Source organism: Pteropus medius, unplaced genomic scaffold (genome assembly GCF_902729225.1).
Source record: "Pteropus medius unplaced genomic scaffold, Ma_sr-lr_union100, whole genome shotgun sequence".
Taxonomy (NCBI): domain Eukaryota; kingdom Metazoa; phylum Chordata; class Mammalia; order Chiroptera; family Pteropodidae; genus Pteropus; species Pteropus medius.
Genome location: NW_024352784.1, coordinates 19140585 through 19166073, shown reverse-complemented (window position 1 = coordinate 19166073; position 25489 = coordinate 19140585). Strand labels below are relative to the sequence as shown.

At 59.0% G+C, this 25489-nt stretch overlaps 1 protein-coding gene and 1 pseudogene across 5 annotated transcripts in view; both read right to left on the bottom strand.

The window, feature by feature from the left end:
- CABIN1 (calcineurin binding protein 1) overlaps positions 1–25489 on the bottom strand; it is a 137367-nt gene that overhangs the window by 5769 nt on the left and 106109 nt on the right. For 3 of the 5 annotated variants that reach the window (XM_039847697.1, XM_039847695.1, XM_039847694.1), the window contains exons 22-27: positions 21790–21879; positions 6896–7059; positions 6137–6233; positions 4624–5304; positions 3236–3307; positions 80–362 (exon numbers count right to left, since the gene is read on the bottom strand). In XM_039847697.1, the coding sequence (XP_039703631.1) occupies positions 80–362; positions 3236–3307; positions 4624–5304; positions 6137–6233; positions 6896–7059; positions 21790–21879 (1387 nt within the window). The remainder of the gene's footprint in view (positions 1–79; positions 363–3235; positions 3308–4623; positions 5305–6136; positions 6234–6895; positions 7060–21789; positions 21880–25489) is intronic. The other 2 variants (XM_039847698.1, XM_039847696.1) reach the window with 1 other exon arrangement.
- LOC120590716 (uncharacterized) lies at positions 3964–4082 on the bottom strand (annotated as a pseudogene).

The following is a 25489-nucleotide window of genomic DNA, read 5'->3' as shown; positions in this document are numbered from 1 at the left end:
TGCCACCTGACAGCCAGGGCCTGGGCCAAGCTTTGGCTCAGCCAGGCCTCACACCCCAGATGGACAGGATAGGACTCACCTGGGCCCAGAGAGGCCATGCTGGGGGTGACCTCAGGCCCATGTGGCCGGGGGGACTCAGGGTCCTTGGATGGGTCTGGGGTGGAGACTGATGCTGAGGAAGGGCAGGTGATGCCAGCTGTGGTGGCAGTTGGTGCAGGGCGAGGCTTGGTGTGGGTGTCACTGGGCCGTTGGAGAGCATCTGCTGGCACAGAATCAGGGGGTGTAGGGGCCACGGCTGCAGGGAAGAAGTTCTCTCGGCTGTCCTTGGGGTGCTTTGGGGTGGTGGGTGTGTCCCCTGCAGCCTGTGAGGACAAAGGGGAGGTGAGGAAGGCTAGCTCGGCAGCCCTGAGCCCATATGGCCCCACAGGACACCTGTCTAGGCCCAGGACCACCAACGCAGCCCTCACTCATAGCACCACAGTGCCTGATGTGGGGACTGAAGTGGCAAAGGTCAGTCCTCGAGGACAAATTCCCAAGGGCCGCTGGTTGAGAGAGCTGGGGTGCCACCACAAGAGTCAGCTCCCTGGGATCAAGGCTGCAGCCCTGAAGTTATGGTGTCCAATGCTGTCCCCCACCTGGCCCTCTCTCTGCCTGCAGCCTGGCCACAGAGGCCCCAGCAGCCACCTGCACCACAGGCCTTCAGTTTTCTATCCCTGTGGGGCCTCCCTGTGTTGGTCTACATAGCTCCTTCCCTCTGCCACCGGGCCTCATCTACTCCGCACTGAAAGCCCACCCTCTCCCAACAGGTGTGACAGCACAGCTCCTGCAGCGACATGCTGCAAGGGGGGACAGGGCACTAGTAAAGCCCAGAGCAGAGCTGAGGGGCTGTGTGACAGCATGTAAGTGGATCCCCAGCCCTCAGACCCCAGTATGGGACTCTCATGCCTGTCGGGGGCACCTCGGTGGTTGAGATAGCGGGCTCCCCTGAGGACTCTGCCTCTTCTGACATTTGTCCTGCTTGAGACACGCCATTCCCAGCTGCATGTGGTGCGGTCACCCTGAGACTGCCAGGGGTGGGCGTCTGGGACGAGTCTAGGCCTCCAGTGGGAGGCTGGGCAGGACAGTCCTGTCTCTCATGAGCAGATATTCCAGAGGGAAGTTAAGTTCTGCGTCCCTGTCCTCCCGGGCCTCAGCTGCAGGTGATGGCACTGAGCCTCCAATGATGTCCAGAGCTCCTTCTGGGCTGCAACGACAACTGGGACATGCCCTCAGCAAAATGGACACTCCCTGAGGGGCAGGAGCAGCGGGGTCTGAAGGCCACAGCCACCTCTTTCCAGCACGGGCCAGAGGTGGGCCCGGGACGGCTGTGACTGTCCCTAGGCAGATTTCCTGACGTCCTTTCCTGGGCTCCTCTGGCAGGCCAGGCTGTAGCTAGGTGCTAGTCCTCTGTTTTGTTTAGTTTTTTAAAATAATTTTTTAGTTTTTCAATTACAGTTGTATACAGTATTATATTAGGGTGCTGGTCCTCTTTGGGTATCAATCTCCTCATCTAAGGAATGGGAGCCCCTTTGTCACTCTGGCAGTAACAGAGTGGTGGGGACTGCTGGCTGGCAGGGCACGTCTCTCCAGGGAGTCTGGCTCTGGGCTGGGGGATTGGCCCACCCGTGCAGCCCACAGCCTGCTTGGTCAAGGCTGAACCCCTAGGCTTCCTCAGACCCAGAGCCCAGGCAGAAGTCTGTGGCCCATCCACTGAGCAGAAGCCCCAGGGCTGCAGGGCAAGGCCTGCTCGCTTGTGCGACTGAGCCAAGGGCAGTCGGCCCCACCCTGGGGCAAGAGACTACACCTATTCAGATGGCAAGTCCCTGCCATTTGACCCAGTGACCCTGGCCCAGGGTAACTCCTGCAGAAACACCGACGTGGGGTGCAGAAAGATGCCCGCTCAGCAATATTGAACAGGGGTACTGGGGTGCCCCCCACCATGCCTCAGAGAGGGTGCTCCCTTTCTCTGCTGGCTAGACCCTGCCCAAAGGGCCGTCCCTTGAGCTGGGTCTCTCCCGGGGAGACCCCTCTCCTTCAGCCCCAGCACCTCCCCAGCCCAACTACTCAAAAATAGCCCTGGTCTTGGACAGTGGATTAGTGGTTACTAGAGGCAGTGGGGGAGGAGGGAGGTAGATAAGAGTAAAAGGGGTCAAATATTTGGCGATGGAATGAAATCTAACTCTGGGGGATGAACACACAATGCAACAGATATGGCATACTGTTGAACTGCACACTTGAAACTTATTTGATTTTATTAATCAACGTTATCCCAATAATTTTTAATTAAACAACAACAACAAAAACCCGGCCCTAGTCTCTGAGCCCCAAATCCAGTTGGTCCCATCCTTGCTGCCCCGGCATGCTGGCCGGCCAGCCCATGGGCGCGCTCTCCTTCCTGGACACCAATCAGTCCTGTCAGGATTCTCTCCGAGCTGGCACTGGTCTCGGAACTTAGCCCCACCTGTGCCCTCTGCCAGCTCCACATCGGTGGCTTCGGGGACACCTATACTCAGGGCTCCAGCCTGGACTACCCCTCTGGGCGTGGGCCCCTGACCGTTCTGCCTACTCAGCCTCTGCCTTGAGAGATTCTCAGCCCTGGCTAGGGCCCTCCCAGGCAAAGATCTAGGAGATCTGGGAGGTTCATCCCTCCTTCCTGTCACCAAGTCTTGCAGCCTACCTTCTCAGGTCTCTTGGCCCCACCTGTCACTCACCTGGCCTACCTTCTCAGGTCTGCATGAGCCCATTCTCCCCACCCAACAGCCAGAGGTCTTTCTAAAACACAGCGAGGTCACGTCACCATCCTGCTCCCTCCCCTGCAGAATAAACGCCAACTACCCCCACCCACTTGGCTCGTAATCTGGCTGCAACATCACTTCCTCCTTCTCTGTCCTAAATGGAGTAACCTTTCCAGGTGAGGTCATCTTCCCCGTTGACAGAAAAGGTAGCTGAGGTGAGGGGACCCCTCCAGTCACACACACAGAGCTGGGGTCTGGACCTGCCAAGGCTCCATCCACCATATGATGGTGCCCCACCCAAGCCGGTGGTCAGGGGCTCCCTGTGGGTGTGAGGTTCAGCTGCCTCCCGCCCATCTCTCCTCAGCCCCGCTGACCACAGGAACAGTCCCTATCTGGGGTGTACCTACTCTTTTGCCTGCAGCCTGGGGACCCCGGCATGGGGCCCGCTGGGTCAGGCTTACCTGTCTCTGTGCAGCCCCGAGGTGCACCTGACAGAACTTCACAGCCTGTTCCAGCGCAGCCTCCTCATCCACCTGAGCAAAGAAATGCCTGAGGTCAGAGGGCCTGTCACTTGGAACTTGCAGACTAGCTCCTATGAAGACCTGGGAAGCCCGGGCAGATGTCCATCCATCTCCCGGGTCTGCCCCCCAGGGCCACAGCTCTGGTCCATCTGTCCACGTCAAGATCATTTTTGTGGCCGTGTTATTACATCCTCCGGAGCTGAGGCTGGCGGGACGCAGGGCCTTTTGGAATCTGAGGTCTGGGTGGTGGGCAGGTCTGATCTGACCCAGAGACTGAGAGCCAAGGCACAGGGAGGTGGGAACGAGGCCAGGGAGGTGTGGGGGCCACCTTGGATGAGCGGTGGGCAGGGTGAGGGAGACGATCTAGAGTGTCGGGAGCAGCCATGCTGGGGTGGGCAATGCAGGGCGAGGGCCCACCCTTGGCAGGGAATGTAAGGCTTGTTTTTATCCTAATTAATCAGCAACAAAAACAAATAAAAGTTAACACTGGAAGCTGGTGAGGCGTTGATAAAACAGGCACTCTCAAAAGTGGCATTGCAAACTGACACAGTTTGGGAAGAAATTGCCTATCATGATGGTCACCCCGTTTGTGCCAGTCATTGCAGTTCTGGGGTTCTTCCTGTGGAAACCATTTTATTTTCTTTATTTTCTTTTCTTTTATTTTTTAACACCTACAGCACCTGGTCTTCCTCGGTGGTCTCCCATCCAAGTACTAACCAGGCCCGACCCTGCTTAGCTTCTGAGATCAGACGGGATCGGACACGTTCAGAGTGGCATGGCCACAGACTTTGTGGAAACCATTTTAAATAGAGGAAAAGCTACGTGCCTAATGCATTAAGAAAAAGAGGAAGGCAAAATCAGAAGGGCGACAGAGCCTCCTCACACACTGAGGGCGCTGCAGCCACCTTCGGATGACAGCCGCAAAGGTCTCTGAAGAAGTATTCTAGAGCCCTGTCACTGTGGGGGATTCAGGGGGTCCCATCTTCCTGTGCTGGATTTGATAAGATTTCTGCAAAGTGGTTTCGCTTCCTTCGAGATTGAATACAGACTTTTTAAAATTCTTTTTTTTTATTGTCACATTTCACTCAGTTTTAGTGAGGTATAGTGACAAAACTGTAACACGATGGCTTGACACGTTCATTTATCTGACACGAAATCTATGGCATGTACATTTTAAGAAACCTCAGATGTAGGGAAGTGGACATCAGAGGCGGGGCAGGAATGACATCTAACACCCATGCCCAAGGGCAGGCCCTGGCACACCTGGGCAGAATGGGCACGGCCCTCTAAGAGAAGAGAACCCCCAGACCCACCCCACGGACACCAACCTGCTTGATGAGCATGTAGGTCTCAGACATGATCCTCTCAATGCGGCCCAGGTCATAGGCCATGCCCTTCTGGCCCTGCTGCCACACACGGTAGGCGTCCAGCAGGAGGGTCTTGCCGGACTCCGTGTCCTCCAGGAGCTTCCTTTTGCGGCTGGGCCGTGGGGGTGGCTCCTCGGGGTGGCTGCCTACCCTGGCCGTGGTGGTGGTGGTGGTGGTGGCTGAGGCGGTGGGGGCTGGCTGGGCCAGTGTGAGCAGACTGGGCTGCTGCCGGGCGCTGATGCTCAGCTCCTCCAGGGACAGCTCGGCCGGCCGGCTCTCAGGCGCCCGGTCGCGAGGGGAGCGGCCTGGCGGCAGGGGCAGTGCCTGCTCTGGGTCCAAGCGGCGAGCAGCAGCCTCGCCCGTGTCCATGGGTTCAGTGGGCCCTGCCCGGGGGCTCTCCTTGTCCTTCTGCTCCCCGCTCTGGTCTGCGCTGTCTCCTGCATCCATGGTCATAGGCCGGTGGTTGAGGGGACACACTTTGCCCCCTGGCTCGGCCCCTGGCTCCGAGCCATCAGCCAGAGGGGGCTTCTTGGGGTGCGGGAGGCCCTCTTGGCCATCCTCGGGACTGGCCTTGTGGGAGACGTCGGTGGTCATCCTGGCTCCGGGGAGGCCACAGGCCTTGGGCCCTGGGTGTTCTGACCCCTGTGAGAAAATGGAAGGTCAAAGACTCCATCTCTTCGGTGTCTCCACAACAGAGCATGCCTGGGCACCAGGTGTGCCCCTCCCGGGCCTCTGCTGTCCAGGCCACTCTGGCTCTGCCCATCTGCTTGTGGGCCAGGGCTGCGCCTGGAGACCCGCCTAAGGATGGTCCTCCCTGCTCTGGACCTCCAGCCTTGAGAGGGGCCAACGGGGCTCTGGTGGTGGCACTGCTGTGGAAGAAGAGGCCTGGCCACGACGGGCACAGGGCCGAGTCCCCCTGTCATGGGCTCTCATGTGACCCCAGTGTACAAAGGCCAAAACAAGGGTCTCAGGTGGCACTGCCAGCAGACTGCCCTGGCACAGGTCTCAACAGTGCCACCTGCTAAGCTGGAGACCTAACCTCCTGGGCCTCAGGGTGCTCAGCTGTGAAATGAGACAAGGACTGCATCTGCCTCAGAGGGTGAGAAGGGACCGTGTGACAGGGTGCTTTCAGAGGCCTTGTTCAGCGTGTGGGAAGCCAGCTGGGTGAGGGGACAGCCAGCTTTGCCATCTGCTTTGTCATTACAGCTGCTGTTACCTGAGCTCACCCGGCTGGGACAGGGAGCCCTGGGCAGGAGCAACCTGGGGAAGGTCACTGCCACCCTCACTGACCACAAGTCCACGTCTGCCTCGTGAGTCAGGACCTCACTAAGTGCCAGTGCATTCGTTCCATCGGGGAGGCAGGAGGGTGTTGCTCCGCAGGTGGAGACACGGGGACCTGTCTAAGGGCACTGGTGTGTGAGTGGCAGGACCTGGGCCGCCACCGGGGAAAGGAGAGGGGCTGCGGGCGGCATACCTCTGCGAGCTCGCTCAGTGTGTCCTCCAGCACCTTCACAGTGAGGATGAAGGCCCGCTGTGCCAGGACCTGGCGGTCAGCATCTCGTAGATACTTCCTGCAGGCACACGGGGGTGGCCAGAGAGGGTGGCAGAGTGTCAGAGCCACGCAGCACAGCTGGATACCTGAGCCCTCCCTGCCCCGAGACTGCTTCTTCAGTGTCCCCCCTGCCCATCTGCCTGGGGTCTGCTCTCCAGAAGCTTGCCTTCAGCGAGAGCTGAGGATCTCTGGCTTTTCTCCCATAAGCCTGTCCCAGTGCTCTCCTGGTCCCAGCTGAAGGCCCCTCCCCAGCTCCTGGCCCAGGGCAGGTGAATGAGACACGGGGGAGGGGAGGCAGTGCAGGCATGGAGGACAGCTTCCGGCTCAGCTGGCAGTGTGAAGGCTCAGGCCGGACCACATCTGAGCTGTGCCTCTCCTGGGATCTCTCACACCTCCTGCAAGTGGCCGCTGTAGCAGATGTCCCTCGATCCTCTCTGCCCCATCCTTTCTGGCAGAAGGATCCTTGGTTACCTCTGAGGCCCGGGCCCTCCTGTTGCCTGGCTTGTTATTACTGGCTTTCACCTGCAATGATGTGTTGCCCCAGGTGCCCGGGACAGGGGCAACGCTATTTAGGTTCCCGACTCTGGAACTGAGAGGCCCCTGAGGAGAAGGGTTAGTCTGGGTTCCCCAACCAGCGTAGAGATGCCCTGGGTGGACGGGATCAAGGTATGCTGTACTCACTTGCCCTGGTCCGGGGTCCGCTGTAGCATGGAGGACACCTTCAGCAGGGTGCTGTGGTCCCGGAGCTGGGCCAGCACCTTGAGTAACAGCACGATGGAGCGGTTCATGTGCCAGGCGAAGCTGCCTGGCCGGTCAATCTCATCCACGGGGATCCGCCAGATGCCCTGTGAGATAGATGGGGTGGGCGTATGACAAAGGCTGCTGCAACTGGACTGCCACGATGCCAGAAGGGACTCTGCCCCATCACGGGCTCCTCGACACCTCCTGTCTCTAAGGGGATGGGAGTAAAGCCACCCCCGCTTGCTCCCCGCATAAATGGCAGAAAAGGATAAATGTACTGCTGTGCGCCCTTCTCTTTCGAATGACTGTTCTGCATGGCACATGTTTACTTGATCTGTCCCCTGTGGGAAGCACACAGGTCGTGCCTGACCAAATGCAGCAACTGGGAGAAGCCCGGCGCGTACGTGTCTGCGCAGTTATGAATTCAGCAATGGGACTAATTCCTGGAGGTGAACTGAGGGTCAAAAGATGGTTGCCATGAACTTCTGGTAGCTGCTGCCTTCCAGATAGGATCAGGTGTGAGATCCCTCACCCTCTCCAACGTGCATCCCACCCAGCAGTGTCCAAAGAATTGAGGTTTGGACCAAAAACCTCGCAGCTCCTAGGATGCCTGATTCCCACCTGCCTGCCTTTGCCTGAAGTTCAGAGCCCCTGCCCTCTCCATTCTGCCTCTGCTGAGCTTAACCTGCTGCTGCACTGGGCACCCTGCCCATTGCCAGCCCTAAAGTCTGGTTCCTGGTGGCGACCTTACACCCAGCATGGCATCTGACACCCATTCAGGTACAGTTGAGGTGTGATGAAGGGAAGGATGACCCAGGGACTGAATGACAAGTGAGCAGGAGCTCGCACCTTCTGAGCAGGCCTAAGACTGTGGTGCCAGGAGTCTAGGGCAGGACCTCAGGGCCTCAAAGGAGCTGTCAGGATCCCAGATAGGTCTCTGCAGCCAATGCCCTAGAGAAATTCCTGCCCAGAACGGCCTGGTCCTCCTCTTCGCATGGGGCCTACGGCAAGTTGTCCAGGCTGTGCCCCTCCCAGGGCCCCGCTCCCTGGATGCTTGATGACTATTCACAGCACCTCCCTCTCCAGCAGTCCCAGGAGAGAAGCCAGGGAACCTCCCGACCTGAGCCATTCAGGCAAGAGAGGATCTTAAGCCCTTGGTTCTGAGTTCCTGCAGCCTCCACACTGGGTCACCAGCTCACACTGGACATGGAAGGCCCACCTGGGCAGGCTGGGAGGCTGTGTGGAGCTGGCAGCCACCCTCCATCCCCAGCAGTGCCAGAAAAGGCAGCAACTCCCCCCCGCCCAATTCGGACAAAACAGGGGGCCTGAGGCTACCTTCGCTCAGCACACTGACACCAACGTTGCATTTTCCTACTCGGTCGACGTGGCTCCTGTAGCAGCTCAGGACAAGAAGGCGTCAAGCAGCTGTCCCTACCCGTGCAGCCCTGGTCCCCCACCTTCAGGTGTGATGGCATTGGCCGGGAAGGTGCCATCTCCATCACCTCTCAGGCCCAGCAGTAAGGACCCAGTCCTTCTGAAGTACTACAGACATCACTGGTCCTCAGCACAGCCTCGCACAGTGACGCTGGGGAGGGCAGAGCTCAGAGAAAGGTCCTCAGGGTCACACGGCAGTAGAGGCAGTCGCAGGGTGGCCTCTCACCACCCCCGATAGGGAGAATGAGCCCAGAGGAAAGCCTTCACCACTGGCTACTGGTTCCTTTCCGCACCTTACAGGAAGGAGGTGGGGAGAAGCTGGAAGCACCCCCCAGACACCTGCAGAGACGCCATGGTGTGTTCTGGGGCTGGCCCAGGGCCACAGCCCAGTGGGGATCTTTCCTCTGGGCTCATTCTGACTCTACCACTCTTGGATCTCGCTCCTCTGCAGGCACAGAAAAGTGCACTCTGCTCCACGCCAGGCAGTCAACCACAGGGTCCAAATGACCCTGGAATTCACGGAATCCCCCCGCCCTTCCCTTCAGAGCCTCTGGAGACTCAAAGTACATGTGGAGGTCATTTCTGACCCTTGATCTGGGCTCAGAGGTCTCTCTCAGCTGCTCATAAGGGAACTAACTATCAGGGAGAATGAACAAAGGATTACATTTGTCCCTACAAATCGTGTTTGGGGGTAGATGTGTGAGAAGAGGGGTACTGACTTTTCTGGGTCCTCCCCTGGGAAGTGGCCCTGTTTCTCCCATGTCACCCCTGCCATCCAGGCCAGTGGAGCCAGGGCACAGGCTGGAGGAGGGGAGGGGCCTGAAGACAGGCCTGCCAAGGATTGGGGTCAGCCTTGCTGAGGGGTGGGCACAGGCAGGGGTCATGGGGGTCTCAGATATGGTGCCGACGCCTTGGGAGGCTCCAGGCACTTGGGGTGTCTCAGACTAATGCTTTCTCCCTACACCTGCAAGGTGGGTACCCACCTCGGCCCACACATCTGGGGAGCTCATCAATTCTGGAAGTGACCTGTTTCACCTTTGTAAATCCTCTTCCTCATGCTGTGCTGGAACCCAAGGGTTCCCCCCATCCCCTGCTCCTCCCTGGCACCCAAGCCTGCACCTCAAGCCCCTAACATCCCTGCTCCAGCCTAGGCCTCATCCTGACTCTTCCTCTCACTCTTGCCCCGACCCCCCGATATCCATCCACGTGGCCAGGGCCAGCTTGGAAAAAGATAATATGGCTGCATCCCTCCTGTTTACCACCTTGACCAATGGCCCCCTTTCCCTATCTCAGCTGAAGCCTGAGCCATGCTGCCCCTCACACTTCTCCTGCCTCAACTCAAGACTCACTGCCCCCTTGCATAGCTGTGATGCTATCTCTTCTCTGAAGCCCTCCTGGCTTGCAAGCCTCCTAAGACTCTGCTAGGACTACTCGAGGCCAAGGTAAGTGGGAGACGATTCTGACAATTCTGACAATTCTGGTCAGCGAAACCAATGTTCTTCAGAGCTCCGAGTGTGCACACAAGCCCTACACTGGGGGGGGCGGTGAAGTGGGCAGGTGGCGCTGTGCCTCCTTACCGAAAAGGCAATGATGGCAAGTCACCAACACCATGGCAGTGAGCGGCAGGCTCACCAGGGCTGGCAGGACCTCAGCTGCGCAGGGGTGCATGGGGCCGGGCGTCTGGTCAGGCAAGGGCCAGCTCTCCTCTCTCCACTGAAAAAGGAGGCCGAGGAGGCACTGCCAGAGGGAAAACACATTTGGCTCTCTGCAGGGCAGGCCAGGCGGGCACAGTGGCCTTAGCAGACGGTGGGAGGCATGGGTAAGGCCTCTGCAGAGAGGGGTCCCAAACACCTGCTCTTGCTCCCAAGTTCTGGAATCAAAGACACAGGACAATTACCTGTTCTTTGTTTTGTGTTTCCCTTTGGAGGAGTATGTGCCAAAATGAGCCAATGAATGTGCTGAAAAAACTCCCTGGATGGCCCACCAGGCTGCCCGCTGAAGTGGGCTAACCTGGGGCTGTGAGGGGCAGCCTGACACTGCCAGCCCCACCAGGAATCGGAGGGAAGCAGGGGCTACCATCTGTTCCTTGAGGCGAGGCAATGCCTCAGTTAAGACGCTTTCTGGATGCCCACTGAGGCGGACCTGCCTGCCACGCTCCTTGTCACCACTCGCCTGCAATATCTCACCCTCTGGGAATGCCCTCCCGCCCCCGCCCTTCTTCCTGCACCCCTGCCCCAATTCCCAGGATGCTACCCACTGAGGAATCCGCTGGCATCAGAGTTACACAACCGTGCACATTTTCAAGCACACTTAGCTGGTGGAACTGGCTCATTTTGCAGGTGGAAACCCGAGGCCCAGGGAGGGGCAGCCTGCCCTCGGCCACACTGCCGGAGTGCCGCGGAGCCCGGCCTGCAGGTGGATTCCCTCCTCACATCTGGGGCCCGTGGGCCACCTTACACCACAGCCACTAAAGTGCCTGGCTGAGCAGCCTTTCCATGGGCCATGCACATCTGCGGTCTTCACTCCGGGGGCAGGTACAGGGTCCCTGTGCCCAGGAACCAGACTCCTGAGGGGCTTTTGGCCAATCCCCAAGTAGAGCTAAGACACACCCTGTGAGGGTAGGTCTAGTCTGCAGCACAGGTCCTAGGGCATGGTTTGTATTTCTTCACAGGACGGCTCCCTATCAATCCATTTCCTTTCCAGATATGTGCATGCAGGCGTAACCTAATACCCTCTATCTCAGAAAAGATGGAGACCAAACAAATCAGGCTGCAAGTACAGGCTGAAAATCAGAAGGGAACCACAGATAACATATGCCCTGGGGAGGTTCCTGCAGCCATGAGGCTGGACTTCAGGGACAGTTGGCCTGAGGGCATGGAGTCACCAGGAAGAGTCACAAACAGGTAGCGTAGCAAGCCAGCCAACAAGTCTTTCTTCTGCCTACGTAAGCAGTGCTGGGCATCTGTCTGCAGCCGCAGCCCGGATACCAGCAGCCCCAAGACGGCTAGGACATGTCCCACTCCCCAACGCTCCCATAAAGCCCCTCAGGAAAAGCTGGACCTCCACACAGTGCCCATGGAGGGCAAGGAAGTCCCTGAGCAAACCAAGGGGACCCCAGGGAGGGGACAGGCACCTGCAGGTGGGGGATGGCCACACGTGGGAGCAAGGGGCTACAGTGACTCCATGAGGAGGGTCTGGGATGGGGCTCCCCCTAAAGGGAAGGCAGCACTGATGCCAAGCAGGGCCTGGGGGTCTATGACTCAGGCCCCCCGCAGCTCTACCTCCAGCACCCCCGCCTGGCTGCCCTTCTCCCCCAAGACCCCTCACCCAGTTCCACAGGCACATATTCAATTCCCTGTTCAGAAGATGCCTGCTTGGAAAGCTTCAGGCAGTTGGTGGCACACGGCGGCAGCCTCAGGGCACTTAGAAGCACTGGGACTGTGCTCAAAGCTCTGCCCATGTACCAAGCACCTCATCTGGAGCATCTCAGCTGACCCCCCAACTCATCAGTGGTTCCAAGCTTCTGACTGGCAGATGAGGTCACAGAGACAGACTAATCACCTGAATAATTCATGGAGCCCCAGACTCTGATACAAGTTACCAAACCCTCCCTGCGGCCTTGAGTCTCCAGCACCCTCCTGCTGTGCTTGAAGAAACGGAGCTTTAGAAACTGAGCCCTACAGTGGAGCCGGCTGCCACAGTTGGGGCGCTGGGTCAGTGGAGGGTGTGGGTGCTGCCAAGTCAGCCTGTGCTCTTGCTCACAAATGCACTGCCTACTTACAAGGGGCAATGGCAAGCAGGGCAGGGTCAGTGCCTGGGCAGGAGGGCCATGAGGCTTGGCCTCCAGTCACCACAATCTGGCAGGTAGCACCCCGGGGAGGTGATGGACAGCAGATGTCCCCTGGCATGGAGCACTATTCCTGGTGGCCAGGCCAAGGCCATACTCAGGCCCGCAGATCATGCTGTCTCCAGAACACTGTGTTCTGGGAGGTGGGGGGTGGGGGGTGGGAGGAATTTCTTCCTGGAGGGGCAGGGGCTCCCCTCTCCCCAGATTCCTGATCCACCAGCCAGTCCACACCTTTCTGACTACCAGAAGGCCCCACCCATACTCCTGGACCCCGGGCCCCTGTGCACCAATGGGGCTATGGCTACAGACTCTTCACCATGCCCAGGGCCAACTCAGAGCTTGGCAGCCTGAGGCCACAGATCCAGACATAGTTCTGGTTATCACAGTAAGCCCACTGCCTTCTGCTGAGCCACTACTCAGGCCACTGTCCACCATGGTTGTTCCACTGTTCCCAGCCTCACCAATCACCTTCCTGGACCCCACCTTTCAGTCACAGCTCCTCCTCAACTCCAAAGGTACAGGCACAGGCTCCCCCTGGGGAAAACAAGTGGCCTGGAAATGCCAGAGCAGGAAAGAAGGTGGGCAGGAGGTGTGGCCCAGTCGGGCTCTGCTCTGTCTGGTCCACACTAAGACCCAGGGCACGGACTTGTGCCAAGGTGGATGAGGCTCAGGCCCTCGGGGCTGGGTGGGGACTCAGACTCATCTCACGTCCACCTGGCAGGGATAGTTCTAGTGTGTCACCAACCCACTCCTCATTTTCCAGATTGGGAAACTGAGTTCAGATGACCTGCCCAAAGCTGCCCAGTGGCCCTGGGGTGGGGCCAGGACATAGGGGCCAGACTCCCCGCTCTGTGAACACTTACAATGGAATGGGGAGTCAGCGGTGTGACCTGTGATTTACAGATGGAGAAATGGAAGCACAGAGAACTGGACCGTGACATTGAATCACTTCAGTTCTGAGCCAGGGCATTTGAAGACCAGAGGATCCCGCCTCGCAGGAGCAGGCTGAGACTGGAAGGCGGGCCCGCAGAGCGATGGGGAGGCTGGCGACCCCTGCCAGCACTTGAGTGCCTCAGAGGCTTCAGAATCAAGTCCCTTGGGCCCTTGTTGTGGGAATGGTCTCCAGCCCTGGTCTTCTGGGACTCCACTGGGCTCCTTCTGCTGTTCCCTGCTGTCATACCTATGGACTCAGATGCAGCCCCTTCTCCACACTGTTGTGCTTGCTGGAGCACCCGGCAAAGCTACGGCAGGAGAGAAGAGGAGGGAGCAGCCACACCTGGGAGCAGCCAGCAAGGCCTCGAAGGAGCCAGGTCTGGCTGCCTCATGGAGGAACTGGGGGACGCTAACAGTGAGGCGCTAACAGCGCTGAGACTCAGGGTACTCTGCCTGACCAGGCAGCAGGCAGGCAGCTGGCAGGTGGTGGTCTGTCACACACGGTGGACTCTCTCCTCTCTAGTTCACCCCAGGCTGACCAATCCAGAGGGGCCTGTGTCTGCTTGTGGACTTCTACCTATAGGTTGGTTCCATGGCTGATCTAGCTCTTAAGGTCAGCAGCCAGTCCCAGGGGCCTGAATCCTGGCCTGCCTGCCATGGTCCACTGGACTCTAAGCTGCCCAGGGATGGGTGGGTGGACAAGAGAGGCTGCATCTTTCCTGCTCACCAGCACCTTGGGACCCCTGAACAAAGCCTGACCTCCTGCTGGGTTCACGACCTGTGAGATGGGATGAAGTCTCAGGGTGCTCCTGCAGCACCTGTAGCAAAGGGTGGAGGGAGAGAAACCTGACCACATGAGAGTTCAGGCCAGGCAGAGAGGGAGGCAGGCTCACTGGCCTGCTTGTGGACCCTCCAGAAAAGGAATGTTCCAGGTCAAAGCCACAAACCCTGGCCTCCAAGTCCGCTCAACTTCAGTGCAACTCTAGGGAGCTCTGAGTAAGTCCCCAGTGTGGCTTCTGGGCTGAGGTCTGAGCAGGCTCTGTGGAGTTTATGCCCAGATGAGTCCCCTTGGAGTGCCAGGGAGGCGTGACTCAGGAGTGCTCTGGAGTGGCCTCTGGATCCTCTAGGGCGGGTCAGCCTGGCAAATCTGCAGAAAGCTAAGCACACCCCATGGACCGGGGGGTCTTGTAGATGGGTCAGGTACCCCCGCAACAGGAATCCCTACTAGTAGGACAGAGACACATGTGATTGCCATCCAGGGTGAGGGGACAGAAGAGATGGGTACAGGGGTAATGGGCCAAGAGAGCAAGGAGTTTGGGGAGGGGTCATCAAGGGGAGCCTGAGAGAAGCCCAGAAGGAGCATGAGCTGGGAGAGGAGGAGGACCTCTGCCAAGTGGGGAGGACTTAGGCAGCCCCCTAGGAGGCTGGTGTCTTCTTCACCCTGGTGTCCTAAGCAGAATGAACGGAGCACGTAATTTTTATCTTAGTTTTTAAATCAGTAAATACAGCACATGTATTTTCCTGCATCACCAAGAACTCTCCATAATTTAAAATGACCATGGCTCATCACCCCACAGGTGTCTTCTAACTCAGGGGTTCCCAACCCCTGGGCCGCACAGCAGGAGGTAGGTGGGGGGTGAGCGACTGAAGCCTCATCTGTATTTGCAGCCACTCCCCAGCACCAGCATCACCACCTCAGCTCCGCCTCAGATCATCAGGCATTAGATTCTCATAGCAGCACCGGTCCCTGGTGCCAAAAAGGTTGGGAACCGCTGCCCTATCTCATCCAGTCTCCTCCCTGTGGGCACCTAGGTCTGAGTCTTCAGGTTTATTATGAAGAATGCTGGCTGAACAGCTTTTCTCCCTCTCCTCAGGAAGGATCCCAGAGGGGACCAAGAGGGTGGGAGAGCAGCACTAGTCTGCTGGAGGCTGGGCCTGGGCCCTCCATCTTCCTGGGCGCTCCCAGCCCCATGTGCCATGGTGTGACAGGTGAACGAGGCTTCCTGGGGCTACTCGGCTCCAACATCTCTGTTCACAGAGAACAAAGTGCTTCGAGCACCCCAGGGAGAGCCCATTCTCCCCTCAGCAGCTCCCCCCACCCCTTGTTATGGCTGCAGTGGTGACTCATCTCCAAACAGGCGAGGGCAGGAGCCTGCTGGCATCCCGTTCCCAGGAGCAGCAGGCGTGGGGCTATACAATCAGGCTGCTTTGAGTTGAGGACCAGCTGCCCAGCTGCCAAGTGGACTGCTGGAGCTGGAGAGGGGCAAGGGAACCCATCAGCAGGGAGGAGTGCTAGGGTAGCAGATTAGGGGCTTCCCTCTCCCAGAGAGGCAGAAATTTTTGCTGTTTCCGAGACAGCCAAGAATGGGATGGAATCTGAGCTGTAGGCCCTGAGGTCAGGAGCAGTCTTGGGGAGAATAGCAGCATCCTCCATAGTCTTGGGGAGAAGAAACCTGGAACCCACACGAGCCTCCCAAACAGCAAGACCACTTGGAGAGGGATGTGTAGGGCTGTTCTTGGTGCTGGTGAGTCCCTGGGGCCAATGATATTCACAGGGTGCCTGTTCAGTTTCTCCAACACATGATTTCACTTACACCTCGCTGGGAGAGACTTGTTCCAGGGCATACAGCCAGCAGGGAGCTGAGCCTACAGCAGAACTCGGCCTACCCGGCTCTTCCCACTCCACCCGGCTTACCCCCAAGTAAGGCGACAGAGCGGGAAGGCGGGGTAGCCCCTTTCCCACTGCTGGCCCAGATGGCTCCACCTTATTCAGGAGCCATCCTGCTCAGGAGTCCTGAGGCCTCTGGGGCCAGGACTGAGTTTCCAGGTCGTCAGCTCCCCCTCTTCCTGATACCCTGAGAAGCTAAGGGCCCTGCCCTTCCCAAAGTACTGAAAGCCACCGACCTGCTCCAGGCCTAAGGTTGGGGGTGCTACCAGGGGCAGGCTAGGTCGAAAACACCTGGGGGCAGGAAGTCCTGCAGCTTCCACCGCAAATCCCTCAGGGCCAGCCTCTGTGGCCGCAGGGTTGTACAGAGGCCGCCAGGGGCGCCATCTGCCCCCAACAAGCGGTCCTTGCTGGGCTGCCGAGGACAAGGGATTCCCGCTCCATCCACAGGTAACGAGTCCCGAGCGTAGGAAGGGGCTGGGGAAGCCTGCAATTTGCCAGCAGTGGCGACGCCTTTTCCAGCCTCTTCTGCCAAATGAGACATCGCATACTGGGTCCCTAGAACTGCCAGGCTGTTCCTCCCCTCCCCCTCCTGGGGAAAAGCCGAAACGACAAACGGCTAAGTGCGTGTGAGTGGGGGGCGGAGGGGGGGGGTCTGCTGGCAACTCCTCTGCGGCCCCACCTGCACGTGGCACACCCCGCCCTGCGCCCCCGCCCCGCGTCCCTCTACTACCTCCCTCCCACTCCGGCGCAGGGAAAGGTCCCGGCCCAGCTCAGAAGGCCGGGTGCCCGCAAAGCGCTGGCACCATCTTCCCGCCCCCGCGTAGAGCTATTTATAGCTGGGGAAGCACCGCATGGGGCGCAGCTGCCCACCCAGCGGGTCCGCTCACCATCCCCGGGAGCGCCCGGCGCAGCTCCTCGTCGCGCCGCCCGCCGCGAAGTTGCTCTGGCCAAAGGCCCCGCGAGCAGCTTTCGCTTTCGCGCGGCGCAGCGCAGCGCACACCCCCGCGCGCCGACTCGCGCGCCGCGGGCTGGGTCCGGATGGGTTTGCGCGGGGCTCGCTGCGCGGCTTCTCCCACCGCGGCACGGGCGTGTGCGGCTCCGCCGGTGGCCGCCGCCCGCCCCCTCGTGCCACCGCCCGGCCGCCCACCTGACGCTGTGCACGGCGCCGGCCCGGGGCACCGGGCGCCGCGCCCCGCCGCTGGCTGACTTCCTCCGCAGCGGCGCCCGGGAAACCACGGCCCGCGGGCTTCCTGCTGCGCCGGCGGCCCGGGGGCCGGGGCGGGGGGCGGCCGCCCGGGCCGACCCGGGAAAGACTGAGCAAAAACTCCGGAAAGCGAGAGCCAGGCGGGTAGCGGGGAGAGGCGGTCACGGCCCAGCCCCCCGCCCCTAGCCCTGGGCAAGTTCCTACCCGCTGGCTCCGCGGTGGCATCTGTGCAGCGAAGCTAACGCGGGCGCCGGGCCATGGCCGCGGAGGCTCGCTCGCCGTGGGCCGGGGCGGGGCGGGCAGAGCCGGACGGGGCGCGGGCGCTCGCTCGCTCAGCCTGGAAGCGGGCCCAACAGCACAACTGACTTTTGCCGGCCAATCCTCGCGGGCTCCGTGGCCCGGCCGCCCGCGCGGCGGTAGTGGGCTGCTGACCCGCAGGGGCCCGGACAAAGCGGTGTAGGGTAGGCCAGAAGTGCAGAGAGCCTGGCTGGCAGCGGCCAACCACCCGTTGGCCAGGGCTGTCCTCACTCTAGCGGCTAGCTTTGTGAACGGCGCCCCCTGGAGTTGTGCCGCGAGGGCCCTGTGGAGGGCAGGCAGGTGATCCACTGGGACAGTGAGAACTGGAGTGAAGCCTTTTCTAGTAACATCCTTAGTGGGGGAGGGCAGGACAGAAATGCCAGGACAGTCCCCCAGTGTAAAGTGGGCTTTACAGCTGGAAGGGCCTCATTTTCCAGTTGGGCTGTGAGGCCCAGCGAGGAGAAGGCACTGGGCCAAGGGGTGGGTGTGGAGGGGCTGGGCAGAAGCCAGGTAGACTCAGGATTCCCCCCTCAGCCTCTGCATTCCAAGAACAGCAGCAGCTCCCTACTCTCTTCCAGGGCAGCTTTGCAGAGAGCTGGGAGGGCTGCTGTCCTGCACATTAGCTCTGCTGATGTCTAGAAGGGGGTACTGGACCCAGGTCACAGGTAAGGAATGAGCTGAGAAGGGATGAGCCTCACCCACGAGCGTACCACCATCCCCCAACACCTACAGTTCCAGTGTGTACACAGCACCTTTATCCCAAATTTCCTCTGGGGCAGTATGCCCCTGGACTACCCACCAAATCCTGGTTGCTTCTTCCATCCCAGCTCAGGAAAGGCCAAGCAAAGGCCAGATGGAGAGATGCTGCCCCAAGCCTTGGCCTGGCACCAAGCCCCCACATAAGTTTCTCGCTTACCACTTCAGCACCATAGGCTCCTCACTCCCTCCTCCTTCTATACATACCCAGAGACCTCAGATCCACCTGGTCCCTATCCTGGTGACAATTGTTCTGGTGACGTCTCCCCGAGATGGCTAGTTTCCAGCTGTCCTACACCCAGGCTGACTCCTGCCCACTATCATTTTGCCACATGCCCCTGCCAGGTGTCCCCAGTTCAAAAAAGCCTAAGTCGAACCTTCGGCCAGGTCATGATGTAGAACTCTGTCCTCTACCCTCCCTCTTTCTTGGGGCACAGCAGTGTCTCTGCACCCCCTGGAGGATTACTCCTCTTTGCCAGGCACTGGAAGAACCAGGCTTGGGCTCTGAGAGGTCACTCACCTGCAGGAGACAAGCATGAGCACAAGCCACCCCAAGGCTATGTGAGAAAGACAAGGGGCTCCCATCTGAGTGCTTACCACAGGTTGAGTCTCAGACAAGGAGTTCTAAATCAGCATATTGCTCAGTCACGACATGCCCTCACCATCTACATTCGTATTGTCATGACACCCACGTGTGGGGACAGGTTTAGTGTTGGGCACTGGTTCAGTCACACAGCAGTAGGTCCAGGATGGCTGAGACCCACTCCCAGGCCTGGATAGCTCCAAAGCTGGTTGGACCACTCCTCCTCGCTGTCCCCGGGGTTGGAGCAGACCGTGCACAGTTCACAACACTTCATACCTTATCCACTTCCTGTAAGATCAGATCAGACCAAAGGAGGCTGAGAACATGTGCTCATCACATTTAGGCCAGGAAGAAATGGTCTGTGTTGAGCGTGTGGTTCCAGAAACCAGCGCCCTGCATCCAGGAGGCCTCGAGGTCTGATCTTTGGCAGCTCCGAGTACACCAGCCCTCCCACACAGAGCTCAGGCGGAGCGGTGCTCTCATGAGCACAGTGGGGCCCAGGGTGGGCTGGGGCAGCCCAGGGTCCTGGGTCTTTGCTATCATAACAGGAGGGAGGCCCATGGTAGGTGAGGGGAGCTCAGGGGCTCTGTGTCAGGCCCCTGCCGAGCCAAGCCTCTGGGGGGACTTCCCTGGGAGAAGGTCTGCTCCTCCAGTTTCCAGCGTCCTTGGCCCTGCTGCCGGCACCACAGGATGCCTGAACCCCAGGCCTTGTTTGTGTCGGCCCCCTCCAGAGCCCCATGAGATATGGGCATTGCCTGCTCTAGCTGAAAGGTCCAGGACAGGGAGGTGAGGGTCCCCGTCCCCGACCCCCAGGGGGCAGCACTCCTGCACACACTGGGAGCCTCTAGGGGACAATGTGAGAGTGCCCTGAAAGTGAAATCTGGTGGGCCTGCCTGCACCAGATCCTCAAAAATTCTTTGGGCCTCAAAGATCCTTGTGCCTCTTCTGGGACTTTGTCAGCACCCTACGTGGGAGAGCCCTATAGGTCCTAATCACCCACAGAGCACCTGGACGTGCAGACCTCTGATGCCGCCCAGGAGAGACAGCCACTTACTCCCCTCAGGGCCGCCCCTGAAGGCTTAAGAGGTTGGGGGCTCCTGCAGTGCTCTGAGGAGGCCAGGCCACCCTGACCATGCTCACCCATGGTCCAGCAGGAGCCCCAGTGAGCTGGCTGCTCTGGGTCAATCCTGGGGTTGGGGGTGTCCCTGGTCACCTATTCCAGCCTGTCCCTGGAGCGTCATTCTTGCTCACTGGCCTACTCATAGCAAGTGCCTGGGGACTCCTTGAGCCCGGACATGGCCCTGGGAAGAGAGCTGATGTTAGAGGTGGGGACACAGTCCAGGGCTCAGATAGGCCTGGGTCTCAGACAGGCCTGGGTCTCTGAGAAGCCCCTCACCCTTGGGCAGGATGAGCCCCACACAGCACCGTGCTGTCCTCCTCAGCTTCCTCTTCAGCTCCAAGGGAGAGGGCCAGCCCCTGATGTCCCTAGCTGCTGTCCACCCAGCGTCCCCTGGCAGCCGGTGGGGAGGCAAGCAGACCAGGGCTTCACCCATCTCCACGTTGGAAAGCTGGCTGGCCAGTGTTCCTCCTACAGCCCCCACCTGGCTGCCCCCACTCATTCTCTACATCACAGCCATTTCTAAAATGCAAACTGCCCGCTGCTCTAAGGATAATGTCCTGGCCTCCCCAATGCATGTGTGTTCCCATGGGTGGCTGCAGAGAGGGAGACGTGAGATGACAACCTGGGAGCCCAGGGATGGGCAGATGGGGCAAGGAGGGTGAGTGAGGTCAGAGGGCAAAGTCCAAACCGTCTCAAGGTGTTGGTGTAAAGTGAGGAACAGCAGAGAAGAATGAACATGGCTTTGGGGGCAGAAACTGTCATCCAGTGCTACCTACGGAGTGGAAAGGGAGACTCCAAGGTCAAGAGGCATGCCTTGGGTTTGGCATGGAACCCAGATTAACAGGTGAATGTGTGCATGTCTCCACACCTCTGCCTGGGGGCAGCACATCCTTGCCCTGGGGTGGGCTGGCAGAGAGGGCAGATGGGGCCCTGCTCACACCTATCCTGTCCACCTTCTGGTCATCCTGACAGCACAGCCCTCTTGGGTAGCCACAGCCCCTCTTGGAAATATGCACTTGGCCTTTGGCTCACATGGCTAGTGGGTAAGCACCCTACAGGCCCCCACCCAAGGCCCAGACCCCAGAGCTGGGCTGCTGCCTGTGGTGCTGCTGGCTGAGCTGCCCAGAGGGCCACATGGCTCCCTGTAGCCATACCTTCTCAAGACGTGAGCCAGCACAGACCAACAGACGGCACCTGGTTCCTTTCTTCTGGCCATTACTTCAGTCCCCACTTGTCCTAACCCCAGTCTTCCCCTGGCTTGGGCCAAATGCTGCCTTTTAAATGGCAAGAATGCTTCTTGGAGTTAATAGTCCGAATTCTCAGCCTTGGAAGCATAGGCCTTGCCACTGCCCACCTACCTGCCTCTCTGCTGCGGGATTCTGGCTGTGTGTGACATGTGCCTGGGCAGCCTCTGCTAAGAGTGTACCAGCCGGAGACAGCTGGACCTTAAGTCCCACACCAGCCAGCTTCCTCTTCTTCCCCAATGGCCACAGTAGTGAAATGTGCCTCTTCCCCCCACGTACACAGACCCCCAGCTATAACTCCACTTCATCCTCACACACCAGAGCTTCTGGCCCTCAGAAATTGTTCAGACTGTGCTCCATAGCTGCACTGGGCTTTTGAAGTCATTGATTTCAGCTGTTTTTGCCTATTTGACCCATGAGTGAGGACCTAGGTGGAACAGGGCAATGACCTGCCCAGGGAAACAAAGCCAGGCTGGACATAGAGATCCCTGTCCCTTGGTCTATGGCAGCGTCTGCCTCAGCAGACAGCAGTGCCCATACCCTGCTCGGCTCCACGAGAAGCAGCACAAGAGCTCCTGGTGTGCATACATTCTCACCAGGGCCTCACCAAGTGGGAAAAGGATGACCTGAGAGGGTCGTGCCCACCTCCCCACGTCACCATGAGGCAGAGTGGAGGTCTGGGTCACAGATGCCAGGGCTCTCATGGGCAGGCATCAATGCGGCCATAGCCCATGTCAGCTCAGCTTACCTGGCACTTCCAGCCCAGCTTGGAGTTCAGGTGCAGAGCCAGCCACAGAGGGAGAGAAACAAGGATGGGGGCAGGGGACAGGGCAGCTTCCTGGGGAAAAAGCGGCAGGTGTCAGAGTTGGGCGCTGATGGACTGAGATTTCCCCACACAGAGACAGTGGAGAAGGTGAGACAGGTGGGGGGCCTGGGACAATCAGGGACGGCCAACAAGACGTGGAGCATGGGAGGTGGGTGCTTAGTGTGTATGGTGGGGCTGCACTTGGTCTCTGTGGAGAGGGGTTACAGGGAACCCAGGGAACAGGCAGGGCAGAGAAAGGGTGCTAGCAGGCCCCAAGGCCTCTCAGGCTGACTTGAGACTTGGGGTGTGATCAGATGGGCCCATGAAGGCCTCCTCAGAACAAGAGGACGCTGACACTGGACTCCTCCGAGTCCACCCCTATGTCAGGGTTAGAAATGAGAGCTGCCGTCCAGGCTTCTAGAATAGCCCACTCTGCAAGACAGCTGAGCTGCTTCCATTTCATCTCAGGAGGGGAGCTCACATCCTAGAAAAGCCAGGTCTGACATGCACATTGAGAAAACTAGGACAGTCGAACGGCTTCCTGACCTCGGGTCCCTAATGAATGGCCTTGGGGGACTTGGGGTGGGGCTCTGGCTTTTTTGGGGGAGTGATGGGACCAGACCAGGGCTCAGGCCACCAGTGGCCATGGCCCCGAATGGCTTGTGCAGGATAAGTGAGCAGGGTGTCAGGTTCCCAAGCAGGCCAACGCCCACCACCTCCTCCTGCCCCACAACAGCCACTCTTCTAAGAGAAATTTCAAATCTGGTGCAGAGCATCAGAAGGGGAACGAACTGGTCCAGGCTTGCCTGGAAGAGCGGGGCTCAGTCCCCAACCTGCAGAGGTGCCCCTAAACCAGAGGAACAAATTTGAGATGTAACCAGAAGACGTAACCCAGGCACAGTACCTCTTCCCTCTCTAGAGCCACGTGCAGCCTTCCTTACAGCACTAGGGCCTCCCGCCCATGCCATGAGGGAATGGGACAAGTCTCCATGCCCTAGGAGTGGGGTGACCTGTTCAGAGCAGCCTCCACATCTACAAGATGCTCCTGCTGGACCACGGCAGAACTCAGCCCAGGTCCAACTCCAAACGCAGGACTCTCCCACGAGCTGATCCACACTGAGCCACAGTGACGTGTGTCTGACTATTCTGTGGCCAGAACATACCTTCCCCCAGGACCCCCTACGACACCTCAGGCACAGGATCTTCTCGGTCCCACCCAACACTCTGCCCAATCTCTGTAGCCCTCAGGCCCTTCCCCAGGCCTGCCCTCCACGCTATATAGCCCACTGCACTGAGAGATCCCTGCTGGACCACAGAACTCCAACTTGGACCCCCGAGGGGGCCCTATTGCCACGGGATGGAGCTTGCCTGCTCACCATAGATGCAGGCGGCTCTCAGGACGGGCCCGACATGTCCTCTTCCTTCATCACCGCCTGCTCCCAGCCCGCGACAAGCTCCCACCCCACACTGCATCCCTTTATTCTCCCTCCTGGAACACCTTCTCCCTGGTCTGTCTACGATCTGGCCAACTTCAAAGTCATTCCAGGCCTCTGGAAATGCTCCTGACCACCTCCCCATTTCCACTTGCTGAGGCTGGTAAATACCTCCGTCCTGCATCCACGGCACCCTAAGACTCACTCAGGGTGCCCAGGCTCAGCGTTGGGGGTGGATGCTTACATCCAATCCCACAAGGAAGTGAAGTGGAGGGCAGTGGGCTCTGAGCCCTCCCTCTGAGCATTCACGCTGCCCCTGAGCACAGCCATCTCCTCTCTTCCAGGAGAGGCCCCCTCATCTGCAGCAGTTGGGGGACAGTCTTCCATCTCAAAGGCCTCCGCAACACCATCTCATTGGGTTTCCAGCCCCTGAGGCAAGGCCAGGCTCACACTCCACCGTGAGGTGCCTGAAGGAGCCTGGGCCTCAGTCTCCCCACCCCGCCTCTGAGTAGGGCCAGGTGGTTCCCTCCCTGGAAACAAAGCCCAGTGCTGAGCTGATGGGCCTGGGGCAGCCAGTTCCTACCAGATGCTCCTGCTACTGGTAGGATGCCTATGGCTGGGCTGGGTCAGCCTCCCCTATAGCCCAGAGCTGGCCCTCACCTGTGCTTGTTGAGTAAATTTCCCAACATCCCTATGTGGGGAGAGGGGGTGGTGTGGTGGTGGTGGGGTGTGTGTGTGTGCTGTGTGTGTGTGTGCTGGGCAGGTGGGGGGGCAGGTAAAGCATGCAGGCACGCCTGTGTGGTTGGACAGAGTTTGTGAGTCTGTGCCACCACCAGTGATGGACTGGGGCTCATGGGAGAGTTCCACCTGCTCTAACATACACTAACTTTAGAATTCTTATACATATTTAGAGATCAACATTTCAAAATTTGTGTTTTTAATCAACCAAATTTCTGTACTTCCTTCAAAGGGCCTTCTCTATTGACCCTGATCTAGCTCACCTCCTCCTCCACTGACCTCTGTAAGCCCTGCCACCCATGTGCCCTTATCTACAAGGTCCCTTCCTTTGCAGCCCAGAGCTAGCCCTCACTCCCTCCTACCCACTCCTGGACACAATGGCCCCAAAACACATGGCAGTAACGTTGCCTGTGATCCTTGATAAACCCCACAAAGTACATCTGATCAGCCCTACCTTGCAGATGAAGAAACTGAGCCTTACAAATAATGACAGGTTTGCCCAAGTCACCCAGCTGTATGGGTGGAGCAAGGCATAGAGCAGGGGGGCCCGGGGGTGGCCAGGGGCCTCCTAAGGCTCATAGGCGGGTAGAGGGTGAGTGTGGGGACAGGACACACCAGCAGAGCAGGGCAGAGCATGAGAGACCCACATGTGTGAGGGAGTCCACGCTCCACTTGAGTGTCAAGTGCTAGACACTCACATCTCCACTCAGCTGGGGCGCTGAGAGGCCACAGCCCATCACCATGGAAACCAGGCAGGGGCTCCCGGAGCCTGGAGCTCTGGTTTGGATTTCAAACCCAATGCCGCTCTCTCAGAAGCAACTTGGTCAAACTTTCCAAATAGGAAAAGTGGCAAATAAAAAAAAAAAGAGAGAGAGAGAGAGAGGAAGGGAGACAAATTCCCAGACTGAAGCCGCCCCAGAAAGGCCTGGCTGCTGAGCCTGGGAAGTCTTGTGCAGAGTGGGGGCTGGGCAGAGACCCTGAAGCCTCTCTGGGGGTCATGCCCCTCTTTCCAGGGAGCCTGGGTGGGGGGCGCAGCTGGAACAGGTGGGGCCCAGCCTTTCCTGTCTCTGTTGGAATGGCTGTCCTTTTGTTTCCCAGTGGGCGGTGAGAAAGGGTTCTTTTGGAAAAAAGGCTGGAAAACCACTGGCCTACCTTTGGAGATGGGAAAACTGAGGTCAGATGGGGCTGGGACCAGGAAGTCAACAGCAGGGCTAAACTCTGAGGGCAGGGCAGCATCCGCCTGGCCTGGAGCAGGCGCAAAGGGAGGCTCTGCAGATCGGGGCCCAACGTGGCCTAGGCGCTGCAGTAGCCAGTCTCTGCCTGCTTCTTACAAGCCCCAGCCATAGCTACAGAGGCTCCTGGCTCAAGGTCCCCACAAAAGGCAACCCCAGCACCATGTACAGCAAAAGATGAAAGTCTTCAGACCAGAGCATAACCTCAACCTGGAGGGGGATGCTATGGATCACCATTTT